This window comes from Oreochromis aureus, linkage group 3 (assembly GCF_013358895.1).
Source record: "Oreochromis aureus strain Israel breed Guangdong linkage group 3, ZZ_aureus, whole genome shotgun sequence".
Taxonomy (NCBI): Eukaryota; Metazoa; Chordata; class Actinopteri; order Cichliformes; family Cichlidae; genus Oreochromis; species Oreochromis aureus.
The window spans coordinates 50,681,781-50,694,597 of record NC_052944.1 but is presented as its reverse complement, the minus strand read 5'-3'; the positions used below and the strand labels follow the sequence as shown (position 1 = coordinate 50,694,597).

Genomic DNA, 12,817 nt, shown 5'->3' with positions numbered 1-12,817 from the left:
TCAAAGATCTCTGTCCAGAAGAGTGCAGTCCTACCAACAGCTAAGATACTGCGCATGACCCTCAAACCCTCAAGCTCCCAGGCCTGTGGTAGAGGACCCAAGCTCGAAGGATAGACCGCCCCGCAGAGGTGAACGGGGAATTTTATAGATATATATGAACAACAATCACATTTTCTATTGATCCTAATCCGCATATTGTAAGACTAATGAAGTTTTAAATTTTGTAACAAGCTAATATAAACTTTTCATATTGTTTAAAATATTATTAAACAACGCCAGCATAATTATTTATATTTATAAATTAAGAAGTGTTGTACTAGAGATGTCTAAGTTTAAGGATGACAAAAATAATTTGGTATTTAAGTTACATTAAATTTGTAAGAAGCAATATTAACATTGTAAGTTACCACAAAATATGTATTTTCATGTAGCTGAAATAACATGTTTATGTCAGTGGAACTGTATCATTTAGTTATTGCTCAGTCAGAAAAATCAAGTTATAGTTTTAGTCTTAGTGCTTCCTTGATATCTGTGAGAAGGAGAGCTAAAGTAGGCTGAGAAGTGTAGTTCAGAATTAACATTTCGATAAAAAGATTAGATTAGATAAAACTTTATAAATCCCTTGGGTGGGTTTCTCTGGGAAAATCAGCAAAACTTTACCTGCCCAGAGGAAGACGCTAACACTGTGAGCAGGGTTTGAACCTGGAGGGGGAATCCCCATTGGAGTTCAAGTCCAACACCTTACCCACTCAGCCATCACAGCTGTAACAAGCTCTATGGAGTGGTTCTCAAAATTCAAGTTAAGACAAACTTACAAGCCTGTATGTAACACATTGTCTGGACTCATTCAAACAAATTCTTGGTATCTGCACTTGTTCTATGTAGTATTTGAACAATCCATTTTAAACATCACTCCAAAATAGGAAAATACATATGCAGTTAAGTCCAATTATATTTTTTGGACAATGACACATTTTTATTTTATTTATTTTACTTTCTTTTTTGTGTATTTTTGCCTCTGTATAATGTAACACTGTATTTAGATAAAACCATTACGATGTCACTGAAGTTGTTTTTTTCGTCTTCTTCAATATACAAAACATAAAAATAGGGTAGGAACTCATATAGGTCTGTGACTTGAAGATAAACTATCTTGGTTTCATCAGTTAGCCAACAGCTTTGGTAACGTCTCGAAGAAGTTGGAGGTTTTACCAGCTTATAACTTTTAGCTTTTAACCACCCTTCAAAACTGAAGTTGAGATATGTCACAAGAGTTTTGGTTTTATCTTTACCGCATCATGCTTAACTGTGTTGACAATGGGTACATAAATGTTTGTGAATTTAGTTTTATTATGTTTTAAATTCGTGATAATTTAGTATGAAGCCCTTGTGAACCTGAATTTTCACACTGAATCTAAACCATACTGAACATCACTGGGGAAATTTTTGCATTTATTATCTCTGTTCAATAACTTCAGTTTCAAATTTTTATTCATAAACACAAAAGGCCCTTAAGCTACATGCACAATGACTACATTGGATTGTGATTAGGTAGAGGATCATCAGGGGTCCTTTGTCCCTCTTTGGGGGGGAAACTCCCACTGGGTTTAAATCTGGGACTCCCCACCAATTGACCCTTAGAACTGAAGAAGCTTCTCGGATGAGAGGTGAAACGTCTTTAAGCAACTCAAAGAAGTCCAGACGCTTTTCTTTCCAAGCTCCTTAGACTACGATGACCTGGATGACTGAGAACCTTCACAGACAGACTAAATATTGTACCTCATCTCTTATTTATTGTTCCTTTTATTGCAGCTTACTGGTATATACACCGGCTAGCGAATGACAGCCCGCTGGCCTGAGGCACTGTTCCACAACATCCTTGATGTGTGTGCTTACAACACATATATGGTGTGGACAACCATCGACCCAACCTGGAATCAGGGGAAGAGTTTCAAGAGGAGACTTTTCTTAGCAAAGCTGGGGAAAATTTTGGTAACTCCTCTTATTCAATGGTGCCAGCACATTCCCTCAAGACACCAGCCTCTGCCAGTCTGGTTAGGAGTGTGCAAGCCCGGCCCCAGCCGCTGCTGCTCTCCACCAACAAGAACATGGGCAGAAAAGGAAGCGCTGTGAGCTCTGTTCCCCTAGAGACAACAAAACAAGCCTAAGATGCTGCAAATATGATGCCTATGTTTGCAAGGCCAAGCTCACCTGAGTGTCACATGCCACTCATGTGCATGAATACACACACAGACACACACACATACACACACACACAGGCACGGCTTCATGTTGAGTTTGGTCTTTGATTTTCAATTTATTTTTTACATTACATGGTCATTTTGTAATTCATTTTCAGTGCCTATTTGTATTTTCACTGCAGTTATTTTATGTCTAACTCTATTTATTCATCTTAAATACTACTTTGAGACATTGTTCACAGCAAAAAAAATGTTGAATAAAAAATTTGGTGGTGAAAAATGGTTTTTGTAATAATTTAAGAGCAGTTAACAAGGACTGGTCAATTTTGACCAGGAACACTAAAGTAAGGGGGGTCGAGGTTCACAAAACTGGAGGGCTAGACCAACACTAGACAGGAGACGTGGGACCAGGACAGGCACAGAGAAAACAAGGGGAAAGAGACTGAATGCAGAAAAATGTTAAAATAAAACATGAAGCACACGACAGGCAAAGAGACACAGACTAGATACAGAACAGAGGGAGCACGGGAACCAAAACCTAAGAACTAGAAATCCTAGCAGAAGACAGAACCAGAATAAAACTGAAACATAAGTTGATAATTATCAAAACAAAAACACTGAGTCATCAGACTCAGGACCATGACAAATAATACCTCTATGTTCAGTTTATTCAGTATAAAAATAAACCAAGGTATCAATATTTCTTTTGTTAATGACTATTTTGTCTGCCTTTCAAACAGGCTCCAAGGAAGGAAGCAGACTGTATGAGGACCCTGCAGATAGACCAGCATGAAGTCACTATAAAATTGATTTAGTTCCCAGAATTAAAAAAAAAACAAAATCCAAACTCTTTGCTTCAAAAGAACTAAGTAAACCTTGCTTAAGATAACTAAGTTAGGGCAAATTATTAATTCTGAGTGGGGCACACTAAGCTCAGAAGGACCTTCAGGGTGCCCATTGTGCATGTGCAAGATACAAAAGAGCCACACTGTAGTTCTGTCCAGTGTAGTACGATTATGGATTGAGTTTCATTTTCATTAAATTGCCTTTGCATTCCTGGGCTGTCTCATCAGACTTAATAGTTTTTGGGGTTTTTTTACAATGACTTTTCTGTTTTGGTTTGTTTTGGTTTGTTTGTTTTTTAATTTTGGGTCCCTTTTGGATGCAATTTTAGAACAATGTCTTAGGGATCAATAAAGTATTCTGATTCTGATTCTGATTCGATCTTCACCTACATTGGTTGAGTTAAGCAATCACTCTTGGCATGTTCCGTTCTTAAATGTTCTTATATTGACCAAATATTATGATTCCATTCCGTTGCCTAGCAAACAACTAAACATTGGCCTAAAATAACCCATTGTTTAGCACTGTATCTTTGTTATTTGAGAACATCAATACCAAATTTATATCCACATTATCTCTCTCTCTCTCTCCATATATTTATATGTATATATATATATATATATATATATATATATATATATATATATATATATCAACTACATCAGTTTGCCAACATGTTTGTATAACAAATCTTGTTATCCGATATTATCATGAGTTTTTGTTGCATTGTTACATTACTAGAGGCCATTTCCACCATGAATGGATTTAGAAAAGGTTCAAAGAGATACATAAAATTCACCACAATGCAGGGGCATGCCAGAAATCCTGCAAAACAAACAAACAAACAAACAAAACAGAAAACAAACAAGCAAAAACTTATGTGGTGGGTATAAATAACTTCATAGCTGGATCAAACATTCAAAGCTCCGATCTTACTTTATCTAAAATGTCATTTCTTTTTGTGTTTGGCTGTGTCACTTCCTCATTTTATGATAGATGCTGAGATAAGAACCTGTATATATTATCTGTGCTTTCCTTCAAAGTTTGTAGCTACAGGCTGATACTAAGAAAGAAGAAGAGACGGTCATTCTGCATCCCTCTGCACACACACTTTCTGAAGTTTCATAACTTTGCTGTATCGTCTGTATCACCATGAAGATGTTTCCTGTGTGTGTGTTTGTTTGTGCTGTGATGATTCTGACCCATGCTGCTGGTGAGTATTGTGAGTATTTCACTGTACAGTCTTATTTGTAAATAATGGCAAAAGATTTAACAGCTGTCCTTTTTTCAGTTCTTCCTGAAGGAGGGACTGCAACTAATCAAACAGGTCAGTCAGCATACTGCAACATTTTTGCAAAAATGTGCCCCTTAAGTTTTTGCCTAATTATATATCATCTGCAGTTACATAACATGATTTGAAATTTAGATTTTGAAATTTCCTCTTTATTTTCTATTTACATGCGGCCAAATGCCTGAATGATTTAACATCAAAACATGTTTTTTCTATATCACCTTATTGGGTTAATAAGAAAGAAAGATATACATGAATAAATAAAAATTACAAGGAAAAATACATTTTAAGATTTAGATTAGTGTCATAAATTAAGGAGAAAAACAAACAAAAGAGGGGCAAAAAAAAGAAAAAAAACTGTGTAAACTAAATAGTGTAAATTACTGGAGTTCACTTTTCAAGCTGAAAAGAAGTTTACACATTTGAACTCTTGTGATCACAAACTACAAGATCAGTTATTTAGTCTAGTTGTTCTCTGACTTGGCTTTCAGATCAGTGTTAATGGCACAGTAAAATGCCTAACCTACCCGTCTTCCTTGACATTTAAAGTTACAATGATGGACTACAAATAAAATAAAATAAAATAAACGCATCCAATGTCTATCTTAAATTGGCATAGGAAATGTTCCCTTAATATTTCCTTCAATGCCATATGCTACAACTTAGAGCTCCTGCATTCTGATGACAATACATTTTTACGAATTTTTCATTGTTTCATGTAACTTGGTATTTGTTTTCTCTAAAAAAAATACAACAAAACATTATCTTAATGTTATTTAATCAGCAGTGTGTTGTGGACTTTTTATACACCTCAGCACTGTGACTATGTGCTCTGCCACTTTGTGGTTGAGTAAATGCTTTGACTTTGGAATAATCAGTTGACACTTGCAGGTGATTTGTTTAGGAGCATCTATAAGGAAGAGATTTAATGAGCTGGCTTCTTGCAAAGGTGGCATCCTATTACTGTATCATGCCTGACATCAGTGAGGTCTTTAGACTGACCCATCCTTTTACAAATGGTTGTAAAGGCACACTGCAGCATTACTGATAGAGATATGGACAAAAATCCAAACATGCAGTTTGAATTTAAAAGATACTGAGTTGAGTTGAAAAGAGTTGAGGTCATGGTAGTTTCTAAACAATTAGTTTTATCATTGTAATGGTCACTTACAATCCCCATCTGGGTCTGAATTAAGTCTTCTGAGTGGAAATGTTGATCTCATGTGGAAAAACCAAAAATGTACAATTTTATTTTCCCCCAGTCAAAAGGCACCTGGCCAAGAGGTCCTCTGATTGTCCTGGAGGCTGGACTCTGTTGCGTGGTCGCTGCTTCCTCTATGTTCCAGGACCCATGACATGGGCTAAAGCAGAGGTAAGTTTATTTTATTTGTATCGTCGTCCACACTTGATTAATCCATATCCTTTTACTGTAACTGAGTCCAGATGTTGCTCCCCACTTTCCATCTCCATTGAAGAAAAACTGCTTGTCCATGGGGGCCAACCTTGCATCTGTGCACAGCATCACAGAGTACCATGTGATTCAGCACATGATAATGACTGCCACTCACGGCAACCAAGAAACCTGGATTGGAGGAAGTGATGCACAGGAGGTATTTTGCTTAGTCTTATACTATTACTATTAATTTATGTGTGAATGACTTTGAACTAGACCCTCCCTGCTATTTTAAATGAATATATGTAAAGCCTACAGCAGAGAGAGTACTTACAATGAAACAGACAATGACAATAGATTAAATCAGAAACAGCATGAAGAATACCTGAACTGGAGGTAGAAAATGCAGAGAATGCAGAAACAGTAGACTGGCCAAAGCAGCTATAATAGTGTATCTGTGAGATTTAACAAATTAATTTTTAAGAGGATATGATGTGGGCTTGCATTAATGTTAGCTCATCAGCTGGGACAGTGGCTACGCTTGACCATTTGGTGTGAATAAAATCGATGCAATGCACAATTTCCCTCATCTAGGAGAATGCCTGGTTATGGACTGATGGAACGGCTTTCCACTATTCTAACTGGTGCCCAGGAGAGCCCAATAATGCCGGGCAGAACCAGCACTGTCTGCAAATTAATCATAGCGGTAAACCAGAACACAGTATTTCACATGATTAATAAATGTCTTAATTACTTTAAATGATAACAAGTAAAAGTCAAAAGGATTGTCTCAGGTGTTGATTTGTGTAGAATTTTACTGATTTCTACTTTTGGATCTCACAGGTTCCAAGTGCTGGGATGATATAGGGTGTCAGGCACATCAACCTTCTGTTTGTGTTAAGAAAATATGAAATATCTATCAAAATACACACTGTTTGGTGTGCAATGACTTTTGTTTTTCATTCTTCATTTGGCTTTACAATTTTTGTTTCATCTTTTGTCTCTAGCATAAAAGTTTAGCAACAAAATAAAAAGTCTATGTCATGAATAGTGGCACTCCCAACCCTAGTTCTAAACCGTAGCTTAAATTTTCAACTAAATTTTCAACTGTGGAAAAGTATAAAAAGTATTGCTCATCTTTGCGCATCTTTTTTCTGTAAACTCTTCTTCCTTTGCAATAATAAAACTCTCAAGCATGGTTGTGTGTTGCATCACTTGTGTTTTAGTGATGTGTGTGTGTGTGTGTGTGTGTGTGTGTGTACAAAGCAACCTGGATTGGAGGAACTGATGCACATGAGGTGTGGTTAAAAATGTTTGAGTTAAATATAAAATTAATGCAGGACCACTGCAGTCAAATGAAGGGGCTAGAGGTTGGTTGGGGGGTTTTGATGCACAGGAGGTACTTTAATCATGCAAAATAATAGCTATTACCCTCACAAAATTTCGCCATCTTACAACGCTGTGATTGCAGCCATTCCCCAACTCTCTGTGAATGGTACTCATGGCCATTGATCAGTGTTCTTTGATCAGTGGGTTTTGGTCAGTGATTGTTGATCAATGGTCATGAGAATTTGCATAATTATGATTAAGGAACTGACCTCACAGCCCATTGTTCCTTCAGTGGGCTGGTTTCAGTCATTATGCAAATGTACTGTTTATAAGGTTTGGGGAAACCTGCAGTCAGCTGAGACTGAAGAAGTCACTTGGATGAGTGACGAAACGTTTCTCCCACAAAACGCTACGTCCAGATGAACAGATTCAACTTTTGGAAACCATCTAGGGTGTTCTGCATGACCTGGAAAACATGGCCTCTGCATGTGCACTCTTAATGGGTGGGATATATGCACTGAATCTCAGTTAACCTCGAGACTGAAAGCTTTCTTTGAAGTACTTCAGAAGCTCTTCCTTCATCTGTATGTCAGCAGACTCTTTACCAAGGTACAAATGCTCAAGAATAAACTGAATAAATAAGCCAACCCTTAATTTGGATGATGTTCTGTCACATGGACAGGAGTTTTTCAGTGGCTGAATGGGAATAAAATGGTAATTTGTTGAAAATGACAGATAAAGGAAAAACTACATTTAAGAGAAATTTAATTTTGAAAAGTTTGTAAACTACTACAATTTGAGAGATTTTACTCTTGTGGGGGCTAGTAAGAGACAATCAAAAGTATTGAGATTTAAAGGATTTAATTGAGAGATGATACTGCACCAGAAATGTTGAAGGGTGGTGTGTATATTAGCGTTCAAGGCATATTGTTATGAGGTGGAAATATGTTCATATTCTGTTTATGCTACATTGTGTGCATTGTAAAGGTAATTGCAATACATACTAAGAATAAGGGTAAGTTAGCAATGCAAGTTTTTTGCCCAAACACTGGTAAAATAAACGTTGACAGTGGCAAGTGTTAAATGGTTACTGCTGTGCTGTTGCAAAAAAACTGAAAGCTGACAAGCTGTTTTATTGTTAGACCATAATGTTGGCATGTTTTATTAAAGTTTTATTTGGGATGGTGATATAATTTTCTTTGATTGCTAATATCAGTGGCCTATTTATTATTATTATTATTATTATTATTAGTAGTAGTAGTAGTAGTAGTAGTAGTATCATTATTATTACATTAACTTTTTTAAATTGTGGCTGTTGAGGTGGACACTTCACTTTGCATTGTTAAAGGAAAACACTTCACTGGCGTTGTGTTACTGGACTGACCCTAAGCAATCATTGCAAATAGCAACTTTGCTATCCATTTTAGACACTTAAAGAAAAAACCCTCCACAGACCTTACTAGCATCACATATGCGTAACTCAAGTGTCCTCTTATCAACATGTTATGTGGTCTTCAATGTTTTTTTTCTTCTATTTCTGGCAGATACAGACATTTAATTTAAAGTCTTGATGTTGCATCTGTCTACATACTGTTAGTTACTAACCTTAATGAGCTGTTGTGTTTTATTTTGGACTGGGTTTACACAAATGCTCACTGAATGTGTTGGCAATAAAAGAAATTTAAAAAAATAAGTTGGATGTACTTAATTCATTTGTGTGGAACCTGTTAACAAAATAGATTTATGTAAAACTAATTAGTAAAGCACAAGGTGGCTGAAAATATAATATTTGAATTAATCTAACTTAAATTTAACATTTTACTGCCACAAATAAGAAATGTGTTTAAGTAACTAATGTAAACTATCTAACCTATAAATATATTATTTATGTTCATACAACATAACTTGATTTAGGTAGTCTTAAATATCTCTTGTTAATCTTAAGTAGCTTTTTAGAAATTAGATGAACTAAAGATTTTTGCTTTAAACTAACACAATGCAATTTCGTGGAACCTGTTGACAAAATAATTTTAATTAAAGTCAACGTTTCATTTTTTTGAGTGCACTGGCTCCCTGTTAAATCCAGAATTGAATTCAAAATCCTCACATACAAGGTCTTTAATAATCAGGACCCATCTTATCTTAATGACCTTGTATATATAACAACCATATCACCCTATTAGAGCACTTCGCTTTCACACTGCAGGCCTACTTTTTGTTCCTAGAGTATTTAAAAGTAGAATGGGAGGGAGAGCCTTCAGTTTTCAGGCCCCTCTTCTGTGGAACCAGCTTCTAGTTTGGATTCGGGAGACAGACACTATCTCTACTTTCAAGATTAGGCTTAAAACTTTCCTTTTTGCTAAAGCATATAGTTAGGGCTGGACCAGGTGACCCTGAATCCTCCCATAGTTATGCTGCAATAGACGTAGGCTGCCGGGGATTCACATGATGCATTGAGTTTTTCCTTTCCAGTCACCTTTCTCACTCACTATGTGTTAATAGACCTCTCTGCATATCTGTTATTAACCTCTGTCTCTCTTCCACAGCATGTCTTTATCCTGTTTTCCTTCTCTCACCCCAACCGGTCGCAGCAGATGGCCCCGCCCTCCCTGAGCCTGGTTCTGCCGGAGGTTTCTTCCTGTTAAAGGGAGTTTTCTTTCCCACTGTCACCAAAGTGCTTGCACATAGGGGTCATTTGATTGTTGGGTTTTCTCTGTATCTATTATTGTACAATCTACTGTACAATATAAAGCGCCTTGATGCGACTGTTGTTGTGATTTGGTGCTATATAAATAAAATTGAATTGAATTGAATTGAAAGTGAAATGACTTTAGTCTCATGAACAACATCCGCTAATTGTTATTTATAGCTAATCTTAAAATGACTGTTCAGTACAGAAATTCACCCAACAATCATGTTTTTACCGTCCCGTGGTCATGTAAAACCAAATAAACAAATGAGCAAAAGAATTTTCTCCTTCATTTCTGTCAAACAATGCTGTATGAAATTTGTCCAACGGTTAGTATCATGGTTGCTAGGCAACCTGGGCAGCGTAACGGGGTAGACTGTCCAATTTCTCAAGCCTCGCACTTCCGGCCTTAGCGGTCTTTGAGTACGCGGCCCGTGTAGACCGACGAGAGGAAGTGAGGGAGCACGAGGGAGAGAGCAGAGATGGGGAAACATGGATAAACATGAGGGAATAAAACACAAGGAGAAACACGGCACAAGAACTCACACTATTAAATAAACACAGACACACAGAGGGAGACACAGAGGGGAAACACACAAGGGCGAATCTAATAAACAAAAGCTAAACAGAGTAACCAAGGCACTACAGAATCAACCCTAGAATAACAACGTAGACTAACATAATACAAAATGACAAAAAACACCAGAAACTCAAAACACTGGGTCAAAAAGACCCAGTACCATGACACCTCCTCATCATGTGTTATTTTTTTGTATCTTATTGTGCGGTTGTGTGTTCTCATGCCGTCAAAAGCAGGAATTAGATGGAGGACACAGAAGCACAAAGCATCAGAGTAAAATGATTAAAGTAACAAGGTAACATTTTCATGGGATTCAGCAGATTAATGTGCAGATTAACCTAAGACAGGTGTGAATATGAAGCATTGTTAGAGATATGCTAACGACTACATTTGAGAAATTTAGCTTCAGTCTTAATCAAAACGAATGAAAGACCATTTTTTTCAAGGAGGCATTTCAGGCTGACATTTTACCAATCAAATAATCATTAAATGTTTCTGTTCAGTCTGGTTATGGAGTAACATCTGTACTAGATGAGCTATTCAAAGCATTCATTTATTACAAGATAGACTTTGGGGCGATCGTGGCTCAAGAGTTGGGAGTTCGCCTTGTAATCGGAAGATTGCCGGTCCGAGCCCGGCTCGGACAGTCTCGGTCGTTGTGTCCTTGGGCAAGACACTTCACCCGTTGCCTACTGGTGGTGGTCAGAGGGCCCGGTGGCGCCAGTGTCCGGCAGCCTCGCCTCTGTCAGTGCGCCCCAGGGTGGCTGTGGCTACAATGTAGCTTGCCATCGCCAATGTGTGTGTGAATGGGTGAATGACTGGATATGTAAAGCGCTTTGGGGTCCTTAGGGACTAGAAAGCGCTATATAAATCTGAGCCATTTACATTTACTGCAACAGAGACGGTTGTTGCTCTTTCATCTTCTACTGCAGAAAAGAGAATGGATATATTCTCAGTGAGTGTTTAAAACTGAACTCAAAGCTTACATAATGTTCTTAAGTAGCACAGATACTCACAGACCAGTTTGATTCAATGCTTAACATTTTAATGATGCATGAGAAAGAAGATGAGAAAAGAAGTTGTTGGGGTTTTTGGGGCTTTTTTAAAAGTTTTTGCTAAAAGTATTCTTTCCATTACACATTTCAATTGCTCCTTTCAAAAGAAACAATCCAGCTCTATTTTATCTCACTTGTCGCTTCATTCCTTATGCATTGTTACAGCAACCTGCCAATTCTTGTCAGAAACATTCACACCAATGGCCTACTAGAGATCATTGTGTAGGCCTCTAGAAGTACTCATTCTTTTCCTGCTTGCATATACCTGTCCTGCTGATGCATTAAGGATCTTCTACAGTAGAGGTGGGCAACTCCAGGCCTCGAGGGCCAGTGTCCTGCAGGTTTTAGATATCACACCTGATTCAAATGATTACTTCATTACCAGGCCTCTGGAGAAATTAAAGATATTTTGAGGAAGTAATTTAGCCATTTAAATCAGCTGTGCTGGATGAAGGACACATCTAAAACCTGCAGGACACCGGCTCTCAAGGCCTGGAGTTGCCCACCCATGTTCTACAGCCTGGCCAGCTCTATTAGAGTAACGGCCGGTCTCCTGGTAGCTCCTCCATGTTCTTGAGACTGTAACAGGAGACACGTCAAACTTTCTGGCAGTGCCACATATTGATGTGCCATACTGGAGGAGTTGGATTACCTGTGCAACTTTGGAAGTGACCAGTTATAATCTTGTGCAACGAGTAATGACACTGACTGAATCCAAAACAAAGCAAAACAAAAAAACAAAACCGACAAAAAATTACCAATATCCCTGAGAGTTAATTGACTGGGTTCTTTTTAAGTGTTCTTTAATTTTACTTGGTTTTTTTTTGAGGAGTGTATTATAGTCTGTCTCACTCTGGCTAGCTACTAAGGCATCAAAATGTTACAAAAGATTATAATTCCATTTGATTTTAAGTTCAGTTGGGTTTTGTTTATATAGCACCAGTTTAAAACAGCATCATGAGTTTAGCAGCCAGAGCAATCTTTTCTGTATGATTATGCATTGGGGTTACATTGCTCATAATTAGAAGTACAAGCTGAAGTTTATTTAGTGTAATTCAACACTGTGGATGATCAGTCAACCATCATATAACAGGAAGAAAATAGAGAACATAATAATCAATAAAACATTTGTAAGTTCCCACAAGAAGCTGGTTGAGAGCAAAATTATCATCTTTATCCTACATGGAGATAATTTTCACCTTTATGGGCAACTAGTTACTGGTAGACAGCAAGCTGTCATGAAAGTATAATTACTATATTTACTGTAATATGAGAATATTTTCAAAGTCAAAATATCAGCTACAGACTCACCTCCTCATGTGCTGTCAACTCCCGTTTAAAAAAACACACTATGTTGGCATATCAGTCACACATGAAACTGTATCAGTGTTTCTTTAGAGAAGGATAGAAGCTCAGTCAACACCCTGATCAAATAC

The 12,817-nt window shown here is 37.3% G+C and overlaps 1 protein-coding gene and 1 non-coding gene across 2 annotated transcripts; one reads left to right on the top strand and one right to left on the bottom strand.

Annotated features, from left to right (window-relative positions):
• Nucleotides 1-681: 681 nt before the first annotated feature.
• Nucleotides 682-763, bottom strand: trnas-uga. The gene has a single exon. It is a non-coding gene; the product is annotated as a tRNA-Ser (tRNA).
• A 1,076-nt stretch (nucleotides 764-1,839) lies between these two features.
• On the top strand, nucleotides 1,840-6,926 carry LOC120433896 (ladderlectin-like). Its single transcript, XM_039600896.1, has 6 exons — nucleotides 1,840-1,992; nucleotides 5,214-5,226; nucleotides 5,598-5,707; nucleotides 5,811-5,945; nucleotides 6,323-6,434; nucleotides 6,572-6,926. The coding sequence occupies exons 1-6, from the start codon at nucleotides 1,840-1,842 to the stop codon at nucleotides 6,637-6,639; spliced, it is 591 nt and encodes a 196-aa protein (XP_039456830.1). The 3' UTR covers nucleotides 6,640-6,926.
• The last annotated feature ends 5,891 nt before the right edge of the window (nucleotides 6,927-12,817 follow it).